This window comes from Mercurialis annua, linkage group LG8, assembly GCF_937616625.2.
Source record: "Mercurialis annua linkage group LG8, ddMerAnnu1.2, whole genome shotgun sequence".
NCBI lineage: Eukaryota > Viridiplantae > Streptophyta > Magnoliopsida > Malpighiales > Euphorbiaceae > Mercurialis > Mercurialis annua.
Window position 1 is genome coordinate 3203093 of NC_065577.1, and position 21297 is coordinate 3224389.

A 21297-nucleotide genomic window follows, 5' to 3' on the forward strand; every position below is an offset into this window, starting at 1 on the left:
ACAAAAAAATTTCCGTTCAATATTGTGGTCACTATTATTTTCTAAATAGCAATTAATATTTCATTAACTAATCAGGACTGCTGCTACTAACAAATGATGTTCCAGTTGTATAAGAGGATTAGCAAACCATTAAGATTATAAACTAAGCGTTTGTTCTTACGGATCCAATCTGCAGGTTGGTTTTGGATTCTCCTAATATTTAATAACATTGAAATTTAAAGAGAAGATTTTGTCAAATTTTGCAGACATATAGATCTGGTTGTAATTGACAAGTTATCAAATTTTATAGGTATTGCGAGCAGGTTGTAATTACGAATTTTTTAAATTTGTATTTAAATTGTAAAACACGCTAAAGTTCATGATTTTTAAAGCAATTAATCCTTAGATGGATTTTTAAATAATATACAAAATACATCGCTCTTTATTTTAAATGTAATATATATATATATATATATATATATATATATATATATATATATATTAAAATTAATATATTGTGTGAGAGGTTAAATGGATAAAAAAATAGTTTAGATGTTCATTGAGAAAAACATTTAGTTAAGGGGTTAAATAGAACAATAGTATAGTTTGAGGGGTTAAATAGAATAGAAAAATTAGTTTAGAGATTCAATGGAATAAAAAATTAGTTTAGAGGTCACATCACATGAAATAAAGTGGTAAGGTTGAGCAATTAAATAGAAAAAAAAAATAGTGAAGAGATGCAATGCAATAAAAAATTAGTTTAAAAACCGTATGGAACAAAACAGTAAAGTGTGGGGGTTAATTGATATACTAAGCCATTATAATTTTTAAAAAGGAAACACACGGCGTAAAGATAGTACAAATATAGTCTCGTGTTACTTGCTTTTTGAAAATCACCCCCAAATTGAAATTTAGGGTTCGTAGCAATTCAATCATGTCTAACTTAGACTGCGTGGAGTCGGTGCCGATAAAGCTAAACGCTGCTGTTGACGATGAAAGGAATGTGCGTGGCCTGTCCGACTACGAATTACCCTCGCAGACGCCAAAAAGAATAGTTTTGGTGAAGCGAAAGGCTGATTTTGACGACAACTCTGTTTCCGACGACGAGGAGGAGAGCGGTGATGATTCTGATTGCGATGAGGTCTCAGATAATGAAGGCAGAAAAGAAGAAAAAATTGTATATGCGGAGGAGGTGGAGGATGATGGTTATGAAGGCAGCGAACAGCAGGAAAAGGACTTTGAGGATTATGTGAAAATTGTGAAGGAGTCTGAAGTAAGCTATAATTTCGCAACATCTTTTATTTTTCCTTCTACATGTATTTAGGTTAGAATTATGAATCATGTGATTGTGTTTAGGTTAGAATTAGAATGCTTAATTATGTGATTGTGTTTAGATTAGAATTATGAATTATGTGATTGTGTTTAGGATTTTGTGTGATTGTGTTTAGGTTAGAATTATGAATGCTTAATTCGTTGCTTATGCTTATGCAGGGTTTTGAAATCGGAAAAGGTTACAGAGGGTTTATTATTGGTGTTAAAGCCTCGGTCAATCTAAAGGATCCTGAGGATATTTATACCAAGAACTGCATTGAGGCTGTTCATTCTGCAATCAAGCAACAGAACCATGAGAAGGTCAGAATTAAGACTAATAATTCTTTTCCTATAGCATTTGAGCGTAGTAATGATATTTTAACTTCAAATTCATGTCACTGCATGATGGATGTTTTATCTAACTAATTGCCTTTTGTTGTCACGTTAATTATGAAGGGTGCAAATTTGGAATTCGTGGAGCTGACTAGCGCAAATTGGACATCATTCGCTCTTTATTATGCAACCTTTAAAGCTAGAAACAAGACTACTAATGAGGTGAACACTTATCAAACAAAGGTCTTTCGCTGTTTAATTGATGGCGAGACTGAAATTGATTTGTTCAGGCTTAAACCAATTCGAGATGGTACAGGTACTAATATTTTTGTTTCTATGATCATGAGAAAGCTCTTAATTTTTGCTTACGTTTTCTTTCCGAACTTCTATACTCTGGCTATCAAAGACTATATAAGTGGCAGCCGAAAATTGTACAATATTCAGATTTAGATTCTTTGGATTAAATTTAAATTATATAGAGACTATTCTTTGATATGTTCTGTTGATAGTATAATTACACGGGCATTTGTTTCCTTGGCAGCTATCCAAGCCTAATTGAAATCATCAAGATGGCATAGGATGTTTATGGATGCTGGATTCTCCGAGAGATTTTTACAGAATCCGTTTATTCAATATTACGGTCAAAATCTGTCTCTTGAAGGATGATGGATATTTCATTAACTAATCGGGAGGTATATATCTACTAACAAATGATGATCAAGTTGTATAGGAGCATTAGCAAACCATTTAGGATTATAAACTAAACGTTTGTGCTTACCGATCCAATCTGCAGGCTGGTTTTTAATTCTCCTAATGACATTGAAATTTAAAGAGACAGGATTTTGCCAAATTTTGCAGAAGATATAATGATCAGGTTGTATATGACAAATCAAATTTTTAAGGTATAAAGAGCAGGTTGTAATTGACCTAAATGTGCATGAATATGCTATTTTTAGGGTAAATATACAGATATGTCCCAACCTCAACATTTTGTTGTTTACACTGAAGTTAGTCACAGTAGAAAAATTGATCACTTTTCCTAAAACCTTACATGAGTTTGATTTGTATCTATACATCTTCAGCAGTTCTCGGGCAAGGTGCCTATGTTTCTATCATATTCAACTTCTCCGTAGCATCGTCATTTGATTTAACCGGAAAACCATTTTCTTTGCTAATTTCGCAATACAACAGACCCTTGTCTTGATTCTCTGACTGTTCTATCTGTTTCTTTCTCGGTGATTTCGGCACGGGCACTTCGATCTCGACAAAACCATCAATTCTTACCTTGCATAACTTAAACCGAAACTGGACGAAGCAATGGATACATGACTAAATTTATCCTGAAGGGAGGAATATTCTTCAAGTGGAACGAACATAGAATTTGACTGATTTCCTTGAATATCTTTACAGAAAATAAATGAGAGATGTTAAATTCGTACGATTTTTATTTATTTTACCTGCATTGGTTTTATAACATCAATTGCTTGACCATCACTTTTGCTGAGGTCATTTGAGCTTGTATCTCCATAGAGTCTCGGACAAGTCCACTCACAAAATCTACATCGTCGGTAAATTTTAAACCTTAAACTATAAACCTTAAATTTTAAACTCTATGAATTCATTTGTTTTTATATAATTATAAATAATCCATATTATATATATAAGTACTTATATAAAATGGCAAAAAAATTATTTAAATATTTTAAATTTCGATTTTCTTAATTAATACTCCCTCCGTCCCAAATTGATAGGCAGTTTAGGACAAATACGAGTATTAAGAAAATTAGGTTCTCTAGACAAAATGAGCTAATACATAAAAAAAATACCATATTTACCCTCATTTAATATAGTGACAATTTTTGTCTTTTAGTGATTTTTATTATCTTTTCAAAATATTCTCTATAGTTAATGAGGGTATGTTTGCCAATTACTTAGTGACATAAATATCTAATGCCTATAATTTGGGATAAAAGAAAATTGAAATAGTGCCTATCAATTTGGGACGGAGGGAGTATTTCATAAATAGTTAAAATCATACATAAAATAGATATAAAAAAAAGAATGGCAAAATGGATTTTTATAAAATAATTTATTTCTATTTACACTAGGCTAAGTGTTAGTTGTAAGTGTTAATTTTGAAAATTCAGTTTTCGGAGATGCAAAGGCGTGTGTTGCCATCCGGGCCAACACTCACTTGCAAAAAAAGAAATTATTAATATTAAATAAAATTATTTAGATTGGTGAAATTTTAAAGTAATTATGATAGAAAATAATAATTGTTGTTTTGATAAAATAAATAAATTAAATTAGTGTAATTGTTTAATAAAAATAGGAAAAGGAAATTCAAAAAAAGTAAATAAGGAGAGAAACGTATAAATATGTATTCACTCTCGAGTTAATTGCCTTTTTGAAATATATTTTTCTAGGGTTTCTAGCAATTCAAGGTTTCATCGATCATGGCTAACCAAGGCCACAATGAGTCGGTGCCGATGAAGCCAAGCACTGCTGTTGATAATGACGGCAACGCGCACGGCAGTTCTGATACTGACGAGGAGAAGAAGGACAGGAGCGATGGTGATTATGCTGCCTCTGAAGGCGGCGAAGATTATGCTGCTTCTGAGGGCACGGAGGAAGAAGAAAGGGAAATGCAGGAATATCGGAGAATTCTGGAGGAGTCTGATGTAAGCAATTACGCTATTTTTTAAATGAATATGAATACTGACATGCTACTATATTATATGTGATTGACTTGGTTGTTTGTGTTTATTCAGGGTTTTGATATCGGAAAAGCTCCCACAAAGAATTATATTGGTGGTAGAGCCGAGCTTGTTGTGAAAGATTTGGAAGATGCTCGTACCACGGACTGCATTGAGGCTGTCAATGTAGCAATTGAGCTAGAGAACGAGGTGGAGGTCAGTCAGTATTAATATCAATTGCATCTGTATTTCAAATTCATGTCACTGTATGAAGAATGTCTTATCCAACGAATCGTTTATTTTTGTCATGTAGGGTGCAAATTTGGAATTCGTGGAGGTAATCAAGGCAAATTGGACAGGATTTACTTATTATTGGGTAACCTTTTTAGCTCGAAACAAGACTACCGGAGAGGTCAACACTTATCAATCAAAGATCTATAACAATTTGGCGGATGGCGAGATTGAAATCGATTTATTCAGGCTCAAACCAAGTGGAGATAGTACAGGTACTAATATTTTTGTGTATCATTCATTTTATAACCTGATTATGCTAATGTATGAAACTTTTATCGTTACTAAAGGATGTTAATTTTATATAATTGACTAGTATTTCTGTGTAAATAATCACTATATCTTCCATGTTTCACATGATTTTCGGGTGCCCGTAAACGATCATGTGGTTTATAGTCCTTTTCATTGTTGTTGATAGTTTCATTCTTAAAAATACTTGTTGAATAGACGCTCGACCATCGGTTAGTCTAATTTTAGCTCTCGACTTTGTGGTGCCTTAGCGCCAGTACTTTGTCGAGCTTTCGTTCGTTTACTTTGCGGGAGCCACACAACATATATAGTTGGATGTCAGAGGGGCAGTAGATCAGAAAGCTCTGTTTTGCATTTTATTTTTCTAATATTCAAATTTAGGTTCTCTAAAATCAAATTTAAATATCAGAGACTATTGTTTGGTTGTTTGTTGATAATAATGATTTTATGCATTTATGTTTTTGCCAGCTATCCAAGCTTAATTGAAAATCATCAAGATGGCATAGGATGCTTACAAATTGTGGAGATCTTCGAGAGATTCCTACGAATTTATTCCGTTCAATATGGTGGTCGATATTATTTTCTGAAGGGTAATGAATAAATATTTCATCAACTAATCGGGAAGTATAACTGCTAACAAATGCTGTTCCAGTTGCATAGGAGGAGTAGCAAACCATTTAGGATTATAGATTAACTAAGCATTTGTTCTTACCGAAATCTGCAGATTGGTTTTGAATTCTCCCAATAACATTGAAATTTAAAGAGACAAGATTTTGTCAAATTTTGCAGACATATAGATCAGGTTGTGATTGACATGTTGTCAAATGTTAGAGGTATAAAGAGCAGGTTGTAATTGACCTCAATGTGCATGAATATGCTATTTTTAGGGAAAATATACAGATATGTCCCTAATTTTACCTCAGAGATTTGTTGTTTACACTAATGCTAGTCACAACAGCAAAATTGATCACTATCTATACATCTTCAGCAATTGTCATGCAAGGTGCCTATGTTTCTATCATATTCTTCTGCTCCGTAGCAACATCATCTGATTTAACCGGAAAACCATTTTCTTTGCTAAGTTCACAATACAGTACACCCTTACCTTGATCCTCGGACTGCTCTATCTGTTTCTGTCTTAGTGATTTCTGCACGGGTACTTCGATCCCGACAGAACCATCAACTCCTACCTTGCATAACAAAAAACAAAACTCGATTAAGTAATGAATAGTTGATTGAATATATCCTGAAGGGAGGAATTTTCTTCAAGTGGAACGAACATAGAATCTGACGATTCCCACTTTTCGGAACGAAAATGAGAAATATCAAATTCTTACGATATCTATGTACTTTACCTGCATTGGTTTCATAACATCAACTGCTTGACCATCAGTTTTGCTAAGGTCACCTTGAGCTTGTATCTCCATAGAGTCTTGAACGAGTCGACTCGCAAAATCTACATCATCGGACATGACACCAAGTCCTTTCAAAAGCTTAGAGCCAAGTTGCAAACCTGTCTGCATGAAGTAAGCTTAGTTAGGGAAGAACAACTTCTTCCAGTTTCTTGTTTACACTAATGTTTTGTGTGCATCTGCTGCTGTTGTTGTTTGGTGCTAGTTCTCTTACAAAAATTGCTTGTCTTGACAGTTCTAGAATGGATTTATGACTTGATTTTATATTATACTCATGCAACTCTGGCTTTGCGTATCATTTATTTTATGAGTGTATTTTGATACATTATGAAACTTTCTGCTCCATTAAAGAATGTTTTTCAATTTAATTTAGAAATAATTTTCTTGCTAGTCTAAGCTATTTTCTGTTTTCATCTATTTTCTATTATTGCTTTCTTCTCTTCCAAACACAATAGGAAAATATATATTCTCCGTTTATCTGTTCTTTGTTAGCTCTACATTTTATCTTAATTATATTCAAATTATGATTCTTCAAACTAAATAAACAACATAGAGACTATTGTTTGTTATTCTGGTGATAATATAATTTACACCTTTGTTTTCTTGGCAGCTATCCAGGCGTAACTGAAATCATCAAGATCGCATAGGTTGCTTATGGATTGTGGATATCTCCGAGAAATTTGTATGCCATCCCGTCCCTCTGTCATTGTCCGTAGCAACGTCATCTGTCATCTGATTTAATCGGAAAACCATTCTTTCCTAAGTTCATAATACAACACACCCTTGCCTTGATCCTTTGACTGTTCTATCTGTTTGTTTATCAATTATTTTTTGCACGGGCACTTCGATCTTGACACAATCAGCAACTCTTACCTTGCATAACAAAAATCGGAACTCGATAAAGTAATGAATGCATGATCGAATTTATCCTGAGGGGAGGAATTCTCTTCAAGTGAAATGAACATAAAATCTGAATGATTCCCTTGAATATTTTTACATAAAAAAATGATAAATATCAAATTCTTATGATTTTTATGTATTTTACCTGCATTTGTTTCATAGCATCAATTGATTGACCATCACCTTTGCTAAGGTCATCTGGAGCTTGTATCTCCAAAGAGTCTCGAACGAGTCCACTCACAAAATCTACATCTTCAGACATGACCTCAAGTCTTTGTAATTATTTCCTAAAATATAACTCTTAAATTTTAAATACTATAAATTCAATTTTTCTATAATTATAAATAATCCATATTATATAAGTATTTATATAAAGTGGTAAACAATTATTTAAATATTTTAAATTTTGATTATCTTAGTTAATATTTAATAAAAAGTTAAAATAATACATAACATAAATATAAAATAGAATGGTAGAATGGGAATTTTTATTAATTTTATAAACTAAAAAATTATTTAAATTGATGAATTTTAAAGTAATTATGATAAAACGAGTAAATACTACTACAGTACTACTATTTATAAAAAATTTGATGAATTTTAAAGTAATTATGATGAAAAGAGTAAATACTAGTACTACTATTTATAAAGAATTAAACGAGAAAAGAGAATAATTGTAATTTTGATAAAAAAAAAATTAAATTAGTGTAATTGTAGAATAAATACAGGAAAAGGAGATTTATAAATATGCTTTCACTCTAGGGTTTTTTCTAGGGTTTCTAGCAATTCAAGGTTTTTCTTGACCATGACTAATAACCAAGGCCACTATGATTCCGTGCCGACGAAGCCAAACACTACTGTCGATAATGAAGGCAGTGTGCATGGCCATGCCGTTGAAGAACCACCACGGCAGGAGCCAAAGGAAAGCGTGTTTGACGACAGTTCTGATACTGACGAGGAGGATGCTTTTGACGAGAGTTCTGATACTGACGAGGAGGATGCTTTTGACGACAGTTCTGATACTGACGAGGAGGATGCTGATGCTTGGTTTGGGAGATTTGATGCTTGGTTTGGGGAATTTCTGAAGGAGTCTTGTGTAAGCATGAATAGCGCTATATTTTTTATTTGCTTATAATGAATATGCCAGTACATCAAAATTTTATGTGATTGTGTTCAGTTTAGAACTCTCCGTGCTTATTTGGCGGTGAAAGCTTTTGAAGATGGTCGTGCCACGGCCTGCATTGAAGCTGTCAATGCAGCAATCGAGCGAGAGAACGAAAAGGAGGTCAGTATTATTCGGAGGTTACAGTTTTATTTATTTCAAATTCATGTCATTTCATCCAACAAATCGTTTATTTTTGTCACGCAGGGTGCAAATTTGGAACTTGTGCAGGTGACCAAGGCAAAGGCACGATCTACTATTTATTATGTAACCTTTTTAGCTAAAAACAAGACTACCGGAGACATCGACACTTATCGATTGAAAGCTGGTGGCGAGTTCGGACTTAGTAAACCAGTACTAAGATTTCTGTATGATCATCTTTCTTTTATAGCCTCTTATGAGAAAGCTCTTAATTATTTCTTTACGTGTTCTTTCCGAACTCAGCATAAACAACTTCTTACCAATTGGAGATATTCGATCCGTTTATCTGTTTTTTGCTAACATAGAGACTATTGTTTGTTGGTCTGTTGATAGTATAATTTACACATTTGTTTCCTTGGCAGCCATCCAGGCGTAACTGAAATCATCAAGATCGCATAAGATGCTTATGGATTGTGGATATCTCCGAATTCTTTTGTGGAAACTATTCGCTCAAAATTGTGGTCAAAATCATTTCATGAACTTCTTACCGATCCAATCTGCACCGGTTGGTTTTGAATTCTTCATATAGCATTGAATATAAAGAGAATATTTTGTCACAGAAGACGTAAAGATCGGGTTGTAATTGGCAAGTTGTCAAATTTTAAAGGTATAAAAGGCAGGTTGTATTGACCTAAAAGTGCATGAATATGCTATTTTTAGGGGAAGTATACAGATATTTCCCTAATTTTTACCTCAGAGGTTTGTTGTTTACACTAATGTTAGTCACAACAGCAAAATTGATCACTTTTCTAAAACCTTAAATGAGGTTGATTGTATCTATACATCTTCATCAGTTGTCATGCAAGGTGCCTACGTTTCTATCATATTCTTCTTCTCCGTAGCAACGTCATCTGGTTTAACCGGAAAACCGTTCTCTTTGCTAAGTTCACAATACAGTACACCCTTACCTTGATCCTCTGATTGCTCTATCTGTTTCTGTCTTAGTGATTTCGGCACGGGTACTTCGATCCCGACAGAACCATCAACTCTTACCTTGCATAACAAAAACCGAAACTCAATTAAGGAATGAATAGTTGACTGAATTTATTCTGAAAGAAGAAATTTTCTTCAAGTGGAACGATCATAGAATCTGACTCATTCCCTTGAATATCAAATTCTTATGATTTCTATGTACTTTACCTGCATTGGTTTCATAACATCAATTGCTTGACCATCAGTTTTGCTAAGGTCATCCTGAGCTTGTATCTCCATAGAGTCTCGAACGAGTCGGCGCACAAAATCTACGTCATCGGACATGACACCAAGTCCTTTCAAAAGCTTAGAGCCAAGTTGCAAACTTGTCTGCATGAAGTAAGCTTAGTTAAGGAAGAACTTCTTCTTCCAGATTCAACTGCTAATAAAATTATGGTGGTAAAAAGTACCAAAATTTATGGATACCTCTGCATTTTCGAGAATCGCATCAGTCACGCCTGCTTTCTTGAGATCCAAAAGATGATTAAGATCTGTAGCTCTGGCGTAAATTGGGATCTGCCAATTGGATTTAGCGTAAATTTTAGAGTAAACAACCGGAATTGATTCGGGCCAGTATTTCTCGAGACAAGAGACACAACTTTTGAATCTAGAAAGAGTGAGTGCGAAGAATTACTGCAGGAAAAGCAAGCCGCAGTCTTTCGACAGCCTCGACCGACCTCTTCTTTCCAGTATGCATGATCATGAAAGCTTTCGGAGAAGCAATGCCGGCAGTTTCTAATACTTCTGGTCTCGATCCATCTCCATACAATACCGGAAAACCAAGATTCCGAGATGTCTGAGTAAAAATACAGAACTAGTTTTAAAATCCGAACATCGATCACGTCAGAAAAATAAATTACAGAAATTTTGAAGAGCATAATTTTAAGTAAAAGTGAAAATCTTGTTGACCTTCACTACAGAGGGATCCAAATCAAAGGCCACAAAAGGCCAACCAGCAAGATCTATATCTACTCCAGAGGCTAATGGAGCTGATAAAAAATTGGCCAACACCTGTTTGCAGCAAAATGAGAACATAAGGATAAGCAACCTATAGCTCAGCTAAGGGTGTGCATTTGGTTTGAACCGAACCAAAAACTTTACCGTTTTTAAAACAGGATCTAATAAATTTTTCAAATCGAACCAACCAAATTAGTCGGTTTGGTTTAATTGTTCAGTTCAGTTTGCACTAAAACGTAACTGAAATTAACCGAGAAACTGATTTTTTTTTTATATCAAACCAAAGTAAACTGAATTTATTGATTCAGTTATCTGGTTTGATTCAGTTTTTGCACACCCTAAGCACAGCCAAACTGTCTGTTTTTTTCTTGTATAAAAAGATGTACCTGACCCATTTGTCCAAATCCAAGGATTATAACAGGTTCACTCCCTTCAAAGTTTACCAACTCAGCAACTTTCTGGAATCATGAAATAGTTAAGCATTGTTAGTATGTTTTATGCCATCTGAGATGTCCTTTAAAAGGTAACCTTGTTCAAGATTTGACTTGAAAAATATTTGAAATCGACTCATTATTAATCGAGTCGAATTCAAATTTGAGATACTCGAGTCAATTGTCGAGTCGAGTTCGAGCATTAAAATATCTGACTCAATAAACTCACAAGCCTAATTGAATTGCAATAATATTCTTAGTTTTATATTAAAATTAGAATTTTAAATATTTATACTGATAATTGAGTCGAACCGAGCCGAACTCGATTCTCAATTATTCTACCGAGTTCGAGCCGAACTCATAAAATAAAGCTCGACCAAATTCAAGTTGAGTTTCTATTTTCAAGTTTTAGAATCTAATCGAACCGAGTTTGATGGTATTTCAACTCGATTACATCCTATGTGCTCAGTGACAAAAAACTCCAAAATAAAAAAGAAATCAGAGAAAACATACTTCCTCTTTATCAAGTTTGTCATCTATAAAATCAGCAGCTCTTCTTCCAACATCATTAAGCAATGGAGTTAACGCCATCGACAGTACAACGACAATGATTAGCAACTTGTTAAGTTCAAGTGGAAGCACTCCAAGCCTGCAATTCCAGGTGGTAAAAACATTAGTATGTGCAGAAACTAATGGTAGCTAATTAATGCACTGTCAAAACTTATTTCAAACCTGTTTGCTAGAGAGAAAACAACAAATGCAAACTCGCCTCCTTGTGATAGTAGAAATCCGATTCTTACACTTTCTGGTATGGTGAGTCCAACACGGGGACCTATTGCACTTATAATTAGTGTCTTGATGATGATTAGACCTCCCAAGAGAGCAAGTACATTTGGCCACTCTCGAAAAAGAAGCTGCATAGAGGATAAAAGGACTTGGAGTCTATAATTATTGATAACTCTGCTGTTTTTTCAAACAACATTAACAATGGCATATTCAGAAATATTATTCAGTGAAGGCAACATTCATATAGATAAATGATATCAAAACAAAAAGAAATGTACAATTATATTAAAAGAATTACAATTTTTCGTATTTTGAAATCATTGCAAGTTTTTTCTATACAGCGCTTTCTATGGTTACTTTGTTTTAAACAAAGTAAATTTGTTCACTTATCACCGCTGCATGATATATAATCACTAACCATAGGAAAAGCCTTTCTATATTATTAAATATGTTGTTTACTATTAAAACTCACTTTACAATCATTCAACCACTAATCTACAATACGCTTGTATAGTAAAGTCTTTATAATGTTCATGACAAAAAAATCCAGTGGAGCAAGCCTATGTATGCCGTATATATCCTAACGGAAATTTAGACATCAGACTATGCATCTCACGAGAACTTGTTGAGTCATACACTTCAGTGTTTCATTTATAGAAATATTTCTGAAACTCGAAAATTTTGTAATTATAACATGTTCTTGTGAAATACATTTGTTCTGCCAGTTTTTCATTTCAGCATTTTTGTTTCCCTGCAACATAACCTGATGTCATATATTTCTTATTATGTCTATATACAGAAAGATCAAGGGAGAAAATGTTATCACTTCTCAACCATGTTTTTACAAAAGAGAGCTACTTACCAAAAGGTATGAACTATACCTGTGTGTCAATAGAAGTGCCTGTGGTAACAAAAAATAAACCAAGAAGCAAGCCTCTGAATGGCCTTATGTCGGCTTCAATTTGTGTCCGAAAATTTGTTTCTGCCAATAATGCCCCAGCTAAAAATGCTCCAAGCTGCATAGTGAAATCAAAATCAGTTGATTAAAAACCATCTATACTAGTCATTCTCTATCACTGGTAAGTAAGTAGGAGTGTGCAAAAACCGAACCAAACTGAATAATCAAACTGAAATTGACGAATGCGGTTTAGTTCTGTTTGACAACAAAATATATTAATTTTTCGGTTAGGTCGGATTAGGACATAAAAAGAATTCAGTTCACTTTTAGTATACACAGACAAAAACAAAAATTAAGGGGACATATTGTCCGGTTTGGTTTGAATAATACTATATTCTTAACAAAATCAGTTTGGTTCGGTTCCATTTGAAGAATGCACACCGCTTCTGGTAAGAGAGGTTCAAACCGTGTCACTAAAGCCCAACATTTGAGTGGCAAGTGATGTTCCAGCTACAGTTAGCAGACAAAGAGCAACAAATGCCTCCGAGCTTCTTGCTTCAGCAACAACCTGGATAATTTAATTTAGTGTCTGCAAACTGCACAAACGTTGCTTTTGTATTCTAAGGTTCGAAATCTTTTTAAAAAAGTTATTAAACAAAAAGAGTATAAATACCTCAAAAACCCGCCTCAAAATGTATTTTCCGCCAAGAGAAAGTATTCCCAGTCCACCTAAAGCCTTCAAACTTTCTTTAGCAAGCGTTGGCCAGATACTTCCCTCAACCAGATTCTTCAGAAAAAAATAAAGCATGATTCATATATAACTATAGAGGAACAAGAATTAATAATAATTATTACATTGCTAAAGATTCATGTTTCTCAGTAAAGATTAAAAAATTAGGAACTTAAATATAACTCTGTTCCACACCTGGGTCTCTAGCACAGGAAGGATCACCAACAGAGGGACAACTGCTATATCCTGAACACACCAAAGAGTGAAGTTCAAAAGGTTTATTCATATCAAAACTTGATCACTCCTTTACATGAAGATCGGAAAAAATTCAACAGTGCTTATTAGTTTAACATGGACAGAGGAGCTTGAGCACAAAGGGGAAAATGAACCTGCAGCAGAAGAATTCCGAGAGTTGCCGAGCCAAATCTTGTCGGGAGCTCACCTTTTTCTGCAAGAAGCTACATATTATGCTTGATAAGCTTTAGGATGTCCCATTGAAATTTTATATAGATCCAAAGACAGATAAATATGTAATATATCCAAATAACAAGTATGTGGCATGGTCTATAAAACCAGTGATAAGCACGCATAAGTAGAGTACCTGAAGAACAAAAGCTGAAGAAGACAGAGAAAGAGCAGCACCGATAACAATAGCCTCGTCAATACTTCTAATATTCACCTGAATTCAATTAGAGTATATAACAAAATCATACTAGCTTTCTTGTAAAATGTACAGAAAGTAGCTTTATACAGCAAGTATTTCAGCAGCCAGACAGCGCACAAAGTACTCACCAAATCAGACCTCGAATGGAAAAGGAACTCCAAAATTCTAGTTCCAATAGCCCCATTAGGTGGAAGTTCAAATGCCGTGAAAGCAAGAGTAGATAACACAACCTTCAAGAAAAAATTAACAAAGAATTCAGGAGTATGCCTAGATTTTGAAGGAATATAAAGGGCCATTGTTGCATACTGTTAAGCTCATAATGATATGCTAAAACGTAGTCCCAATCTCTATTGCATGGAAATGGAATGCTAAATTGGAGAACTCTCAAACGAGAAACGGAAAAACAAAATTTGTTACAAGAATACATTATAATAGAAAGTTCCAAAGTTACAGAAATATTTTTGAAAATGGAAACAAAACGCTGGAAGGTAGAATTCAACAAGTTTCTGTGCAATATAAATTCTAATCATCACATATCATCAATGTAATACAGAGTCATTCCCACCTATTTAAGTCAGTTTCATATACTAGATAACTAGACAAAACCACATGCAGCATACCACTTTCTAATGCCAATCAGACCACTGTATTTGAAAATTACCTGAGTTAATCCCATTCCAAAGGCAAATTTTGCTAGAGCTTTTAGACGTGCAAGTGAAAGCTCCAAGCCCATCTCAAAAAGCTGGAAAAAAAAAAATATGTACCGTCTTCAATTGTAAGAATAATCTTCGATGCAGATGATGCATAAAACCAAACAATAATTCAAAATAAAACTACCCAAAGAAATTGATACAGAAATGAAAGGGCAGGTGAAGCTTAAACCCTACTGCATTTTTCTTTTTCCAGAAAAGGAGCTTCAAATGCCAAACATTGCTTTTTTCTTACTCCGGACGAAACCTCCAAAACGATGATTTGCTTGCTTATATTCAATAACCATTTAAAATGATCTAAATGACAGAGAGATGGACATGACGAAGGATGCTCAAAGGAGCTAGAATGTATGCACGAGCAATTATGGTCATCAACAATAATGTACATGAATCAAAAGAAAACGCATGATTATGTTCTACACTTGTAAACTCGCTCAACGCAGTGGCAAGGATATTAAACTGCAACAGAAGTACACGTTCAGAAAATGTGCATTAAAATTATAGGGTGAGTGTACTCACCAAGAAGAGGATCCCCCATTCTGATAGAACCTTCACATCTGTGATATTTCTTATGACACCAAATTGATTTAGCACAACGCCAGCAAAGAAAAAACCAAGTATCTGAAAGACAATAAACATACATTGTCATCATGAAAAAAACAGCACAAAACTTTATATTCATGCTTAACGTAAACAACATGAAATTGTAAAAAGGTCAAGATATAGAAAACTAAATTTTAAATTTGGACATCAATCTTACAGAGCTAGCTCTAAGAGTCTTGAACACAGGAACGACCACGACAGTGACAGCTAAGAATGTCAACGTATCAAATCCTAAATCATTGATAACATCAACAGCACTAGCAACATCTACAGATGCACGTAGTCGGGATATTTTCCTATGGTGCAATCTCCGTTTAGAGAGGCAGAGACCTTCCCGACTGGACAATGAGGAAGGTAATAAACGTCGGCCTTCAGAAACCTTTTGCGAAAGAAAAGAGCATTGAACTATTCTGTAACTTAAGGTACATAGAGGGGCATGAATTTTATGCCTTGGAACACAAGAAGTCTTAAAACTATGTACATAAAGATGTGATAAATCATTTAAGCAAGCTCTAACTGAGCTTTTTTGTTTGTTGAAATCGTCTCCCTGCATGATAACACAAAAAGAAAATAGATCAGCATAATAATTCGTTTCATCAATTGACATGAAGTAGCAAACAAACACAAAACTACAAGTGGGCTAAAAATTTGTTAATGTTTATAAACTAGATTCTCAAATTACAAATGTCAAGCAGCACCTTCAAATGCATGTAATTGGTTCGTAATCAGTTCAGTTAATTGGTAAAAAGTAGTAATGTGTATGCATCATTTTGAGGAGGTTGAAACAATTTGGGCCAACTTTGAGCATAAGTTTGAAGTTGGGAGGCCAATTGCAGACTAAAAACAAGGAATTCATGCCAAAAGCATAGCTTATCACCAAATGAGAATAAATTGTAGGAAAAGAAAAACATGCAGAAAGTGACACTATCGAGCTAAATTCAAATCAGAAACGTTCGCGATCATAGAACTGCTGTTAAAGTTTCATCTAATGGTTTAAACTTTTGGGTGTAATGGTTACTCGAAATGCTATGGATGTCAATAATTGAAAAACTTACAATTCATGAATTCAGCCTTGATAATTTCAATTTAATAATCTCAGTATAAGCTAGAGTAAATCTACTTATTCAAACTTCAACTCTGATGCACATTGGAATGAAAATCCAATAGGCATTCGCGGGCAAGTCCAACGAAATTTCACGTGGCCACGACAGTGTGTTAGAAATCATATCTCACCTAAAGGTTTAATCTTTTCTATGAACTGATTATTATTTAACAAGTTTGAATGAAGTAACCTCAATTAAACTAAACACAATTATTCTAAAGCTAATGCAAAATAAATGTTAAAACTAATCAATACAGCCCTAAAGAACATTCTTTTCCTACAGTTCAAGATACCCAAATCATTAAAACAGAGATTAAAACTTAAACTAAAACTAAAAACAGAAAGAAAAAAAATGATCACCTTGGGAAAATGGGAACATGTAATAGATTCCAACATAGTGGCAACTCTACAAACAAATTCAAGCAAACTGTTGAGTTAGCTTCAATGCCATTTATTGTATTGATTCTCCAAAACTAAACTAAACCCACAAAATTTTGTAATCTCAAAACTTGATTATACTTTTAATGGCTAAAATATAAATATTTATGGCCACAAATTTAAAAAAAGACAAGATTTTTGGAGTTTATAAAGAGAGAGAAAAATGGGACTTTCTTATTTTTGATAAATTTGTGTCTGAGAATCTGTTGTGTGGAAATGAAATTGGTAACGTTATTACAACAAGTCAAGAACAACTTGGAGCTTACTACTTGTGTCCACGTGGCAGATTTGTAGTGCTGACTGTGATTATCCACTTAAAATTATTGTATTTTCTTTATATTTTAGCCTTTTGTTTCATTCAATAACTGATTTACCTTTCTAGTATATCTAACAGTAATATTTTTTTACAAAATTGAAGCTTAAGGAGGTTAATTCATTTATGTTAGAAATAAGAGCAAAGTGAAATATTTAGAGATGTATAAAAACCGAACCAAATAAAAAAAAAATCAAACCGAATATTTAATTTGGATTTATTTGACACTTTAAAAAAAATTGATTTGGACAAATTATTTAACCTAATTTAAGTACAACTACAACTGAAAAAACAGAAACAAACTGAACCCTTGAAAATTTTCACATCTTTGTAAATTTAGTTTGATTTTTTTTTTTAAATGAGTTCCACTCGGTTCGAACCAAATTCAAGCTCCCAAATTTTATTGAATTACTGTTTCACAAAATGGGGAGAAAATCAGGAATTGGGAACTTCCATTAATACAAAAAAGAACAAACAAGAGGAACAGAATACAAAGATTAAACCTTCGTATCTACTAATAATTCATGCATCTATGGCAAAATCCGAAACCAAGATGCATCATTACACAACAGCAAATCTTTATTTCAAAACATTAACAATACTAACAAAAAAAGAAGAGAGAGATCCGTTTTTTAATTCGTTTTCTGGTAAATGCAACACCGTTACCATGTTTTATACAAATTTATAACATAAACAAGTTTATAGCTCGTCACTGGGAAGAATTTTCAGGAGTAAACTTGAGTGAGATGCTATTGACGCAGTGACGTTCATTTGTAGGAGTTTTAAACCCTTCACCTTTAAATACATGCCCCAGATGTCCACCACAAGCTGCACAAGTTATCTCAATTCTCATTCCGTCTGCGTCCTCCTGTTAACACAAAAGCCGATTATATGAATAAATATGTACAGATAAATTTCTCGTAAATCTTTAATGAAGACAAATAACAGCATAGAAATAAGTACAACTAGGGTATGCATTCAGTCGGTTCAGTTACCAAATTATGTTCCTTTCAAATTTCAGAATTGAACCAAACCAAAAAAGATTACATTCAATTCTACTGATTTCTTTACAATATATTAACAAATTTTGTTGAACATTTATGTTGGGAAAGAAAATAAAATCACTTATTACCAGTGCTGGCATACAAAACCATAAATTTAAGGGATATAAAGAGTCTTATGTCACTCAACCATTTCAAGAAGTTATTATATAATTAAAATATTTAATATCTAAATGAATAATTCGGCCGGTTCAGTATTTTTTGGTTTTCATAGCAAAAATCAAACCCAACCGAACAGTATAAGAACCAAACCAAACTTATAAGTTCCGCTTAATCTACTTCAGCTTTTCAGGTTTGGTTTGATTGTTGCACACCCCTATAGCCCTATTACAACAAGGGAAGAAGCTTACAGTGCGATTAATGGCTCCAGGGAGACCCTCGTAGAATGCAGGCCAACCACAACCAGAGTCAAATTTGGTTGTGGATTTATACAGAGGAGTTCCACAACCTGCACAATTGTAGACACCATCTTTGTAATACTTGTTATATTCCCCAGTGCCTGGATACCTGTGTAGCACCAAAACAATTTCGAAAGTTATGCATCATAGAGTGACTGACATACAAGTTTTACGAGATACCTATGAATCAATGGTAGTTGAAGAAGCTGCAATTTTTATCCAGCGGCATAAATGTCAGCAAAAATTTAAGCAGACCGCAAATAATGTGAATTCTAATCTATATCTCTAGTCCTCCAACTTTTAAATTTCAGTTGAAAAAATAATTTGAATCTTCCATATGTCGGAACTTTTCTTTTGAGATCCTATTACGCTTTGGAAACAACATCTTAGAATTACATGAAAAAAAATACTGATTAATCAGATAATATTCTGCTATCAAAGATCTCTTCAGCCGTCCAACCTAAGTAAACCTGTAAAAGGTTCCCCTACTTGCATAAACTTGTTCAAAGTAATATTTTCCTTGGCCAGCATAAATTGCAAACTAAGCATCTCAAATTAAACAATGAACAACACGGAATATTCCTTCTATATTTGGTTTTCGAACTTCTAGTAGACAACTGCAGCCACCATAATGACGAAAATTACATTGTATCTACTATCTAAGCAGGCTAGTAACGTTGAAATGGTAACGTCCAAGGACATGATCTCGATCGATGGGTACCAAGTAAAAAAGCAATAGTGTTTGTATCATCAAGTTGCCACCATTAGAACTCTAGTCAACCTTTCATAACCAAGCACAAAATTTCTAGCTTTGACAATCATTAATAGAGGAGGAGCGTAATCATACAAATTTAGATTTCAAACCTAAATCCATTTTAAGACTAATAAAACTTTTAAAATGGAATTCAATCCATCCTTCTCGTCATTTCTACCATTTAACGCACCATAACATATCAGGGTGAAAATACTTCCGATAATAAAAACTTTCACAATAAAAAGTCAATCTTCGTCATCGCATTCCATACACAGAATATCAAATGCCAGAGAATAAGCAAAATTGGCCACATGTCACACTTGAACTCGGAATGTCTCGGAAAGTTTTGCACGAAAATAATTCCCCTACAACTACTGGATTCAATATTATTTGCTACAATTTTGTGCAACAATTCTCAAATTACATTACTTAATTCATTAAATTCGTACCAAAACTTCTCAAATATATAATTCAATCAATTCATCTCTAAACCAATCCTCATCAAACAAGGAGTCATAACAATGCTTAAAATCTCTAAAAACAGACTCATATCAATATCCATTAGCTTCCAAATAACATAAAATTCAACTCAATTATCATATTACACACAACAACACTGATAAAATTCTAAATCTTTAACCCAGAAAACCAAACTCGAAAAACCAAACCAAAACTCACTCGGTTCCTTTCTGCCTCAAAATCCGAAACTGCTCCGGCGACAGAACCGCACGCCACTCGTCCTCAGACTTCTGCACAGAGCCAGAACCAGCCATGGCAATAACCCCACCACGAAAGCTACGGTCTTTCCTGTAAAAACTTAAGCACCCACCAACCCCAGCACCAGAAATGGAGTTAAATACGGGCCGGGTCGATGAAAATCCGAAATGGGTATTGCTAAATGGGCTCGGACGTGGAGGAAAATGGCCGGAAAAAGTGGGTTTGGTGGTGGTGATGAAGAGATTTGGTTTTGTTTTTAAGATATTGTGATTAGTGAAGCACTTCATTGTGTAAGATGATGAGGTTTGGATATTGTTTCTTTTTTCGGTTAAGTTTTTAGACCGGTTCGGGTGTGAAAGGTATATTCTAGACTTTTATTACGTGGCATTCTCTTTGACCAATTATTTTCTTTTTATTATCATTATTTATTACATAAAGGTAAAATATTAATGTATACCCTTAATCTTATTTTATTCTCCAAATATACTGTATTTTTAAAAGGCTTATCCCTTTAAAAACCCCTCACCTTTTACTCCCAATTCGTTTGCACCCTCACATTGCAAAACCACCAAATATACCCAAATTACGACCTTTCACTTTCAATTGCACCCTCAAGCATTAAATTGGTCTCTTTTCACTTGAAAAAATAGGTTTATTTTTGTTTTAAATAAAATATTAAGTCCTATTTTAAAATATATGCTAAAATTTAAAGTATTGATTTGAACATTTTTCAAGTGAAAAAAGGTCAATTTAATGTTTGAGGGTGCAATTGAAAGTGAAAGGTCGTAATTTGGGTATATTTGGTGGTTTTACAACGTGAGGGTGCAAACGAATTGGGGGTAAAAGGTGGGGGAATTTTAAAGGGATAAGCCTTTTTAAAATCATGTTATTTCTAATTCTACCATTAATTTTTCGGCTTTTGAGAAATATACCACAATCAATTTAGATTGATGTAGCATTGAATGTCTATATATGTATGATTAATCTTACAATATCGAACGTCGCGCCACATCAGCTCCATATCGATTAAAAATATATTTAGCAAAATCAAGAAAATGATAGTATAAATAAAACGATTTTACATATATAATATATTTTATAAAATGATTAAAATTGTAGATATATACATATATATATATATATATATACATATATATATATATATATATATAATATTTTAATTTAAATAAATCAATATTTAAGCAAACATAAAAGAAGTTCCAACTAGT

General features: G+C 33.6%; 6 protein-coding genes across 10 annotated transcripts; 3 read left to right on the top strand and 3 right to left on the bottom strand.

Moving 5' to 3' along the window:
• The first annotated feature begins 833 nt into the window (after positions 1-833).
• On the top strand, positions 834-2609 carry LOC126660125 (uncharacterized). 2 transcript variants are annotated; one of them, XR_008789756.1, is made up of 5 exons: positions 834-1252; positions 1471-1611; positions 1747-1939; positions 2165-2315; positions 2417-2609. XR_008789756.1 is itself a non-coding variant. In XM_050353468.2 (4 exons), exons 1-4 carry the CDS (start codon positions 914-916, stop codon positions 2176-2178), a joined length of 687 nt encoding a protein of 228 aa, XP_050209425.1. In that variant the 5' UTR covers positions 834-913; the 3' UTR covers positions 2179-2609. The 2 variants fall into 2 exon arrangements, 1 of the variants encoding a protein (XP_050209425.1); XM_050353468.2 differs by having other exon boundaries at positions 2165-2609.
• Positions 2610-2768: 159 nt separating this feature from the next.
• LOC126660127 (uncharacterized) lies at positions 2769-7065 on the top strand. Of its 4 annotated transcripts, none has more exons than XR_008789757.1 (6): positions 2769-3191; positions 4050-4304; positions 4395-4535; positions 4633-4825; positions 5328-6385; positions 6882-7065. XR_008789757.1 is itself a non-coding variant. In XM_056104072.1 (4 exons), the coding sequence occupies exons 1-4, from the start codon at positions 4080-4082 to the stop codon at positions 5339-5341; spliced, it is 573 nt and encodes a 190-aa protein (XP_055960047.1). In that variant the 5' UTR covers positions 3983-4079; the 3' UTR covers positions 5342-5776. The 4 variants fall into 4 exon arrangements, 1 of the variants encoding a protein (XP_055960047.1); XR_008789758.1 differs by having other exon boundaries at positions 5328-5449; XR_007635226.2 differs by lacking the exon at positions 6882-7065 and having other exon boundaries at positions 4395-4539; positions 5328-5776.
• LOC130014935 (K(+) efflux antiporter 3, chloroplastic-like) lies at positions 5867-6413 on the bottom strand. Its single transcript, XM_056104073.1, has 2 exons — positions 6215-6413; positions 5867-6049 (listed from the first exon to the last, which is right to left on the bottom strand). The coding sequence occupies exons 1-2, from the start codon at positions 6380-6382 to the stop codon at positions 5867-5869; spliced, it is 351 nt and encodes a 116-aa protein (XP_055960048.1). The 5' UTR covers positions 6383-6413.
• Positions 7066-7841: 776 nt separating the features above from the next.
• Positions 7842-9232, top strand: LOC126660126 (uncharacterized). The gene is made up of 4 exons (XM_050353469.2): positions 7842-8267; positions 8349-8456; positions 8541-8701; positions 8897-9232. The coding sequence occupies exons 1-4, from the start codon at positions 7977-7979 to the stop codon at positions 8931-8933; spliced, it is 597 nt and encodes a 198-aa protein (XP_050209426.1). The 5' UTR covers positions 7842-7976; the 3' UTR covers positions 8934-9232.
• Positions 9134-17026, bottom strand: LOC126660116 (K(+) efflux antiporter 3, chloroplastic). Its single transcript, XM_050353452.2, has 19 exons — positions 16748-17026; positions 15443-15832; positions 15202-15303; positions 14634-14714; positions 14101-14202; positions 13910-13987; positions 13698-13766; positions 13504-13554; positions 13252-13365; positions 13045-13146; positions 12562-12696; positions 11627-11808; positions 11408-11543; positions 10850-10921; positions 10416-10517; positions 10141-10302; positions 9933-10022; positions 9675-9836; positions 9134-9527 (listed from the first exon to the last, which is right to left on the bottom strand). Exons 1-19 carry the CDS (start codon positions 16781-16783, stop codon positions 9345-9347), a joined length of 2349 nt encoding a protein of 782 aa, XP_050209409.1. The 5' UTR covers positions 16784-17026; the 3' UTR covers positions 9134-9344.
• A 547-nt stretch (positions 17027-17573) lies between these two features.
• LOC126661323 (peptide methionine sulfoxide reductase B5-like) lies at positions 17574-20409 on the bottom strand. Its single transcript, XM_050355146.2, has 3 exons — positions 20030-20409; positions 18550-18706; positions 17574-18006 (listed from the first exon to the last, which is right to left on the bottom strand). Exons 1-3 carry the CDS (start codon positions 20353-20355, stop codon positions 17848-17850), a joined length of 642 nt encoding a protein of 213 aa, XP_050211103.1. The 5' UTR covers positions 20356-20409; the 3' UTR covers positions 17574-17847.
• Between the last annotated feature and the right edge of the window lie 888 nt (positions 20410-21297).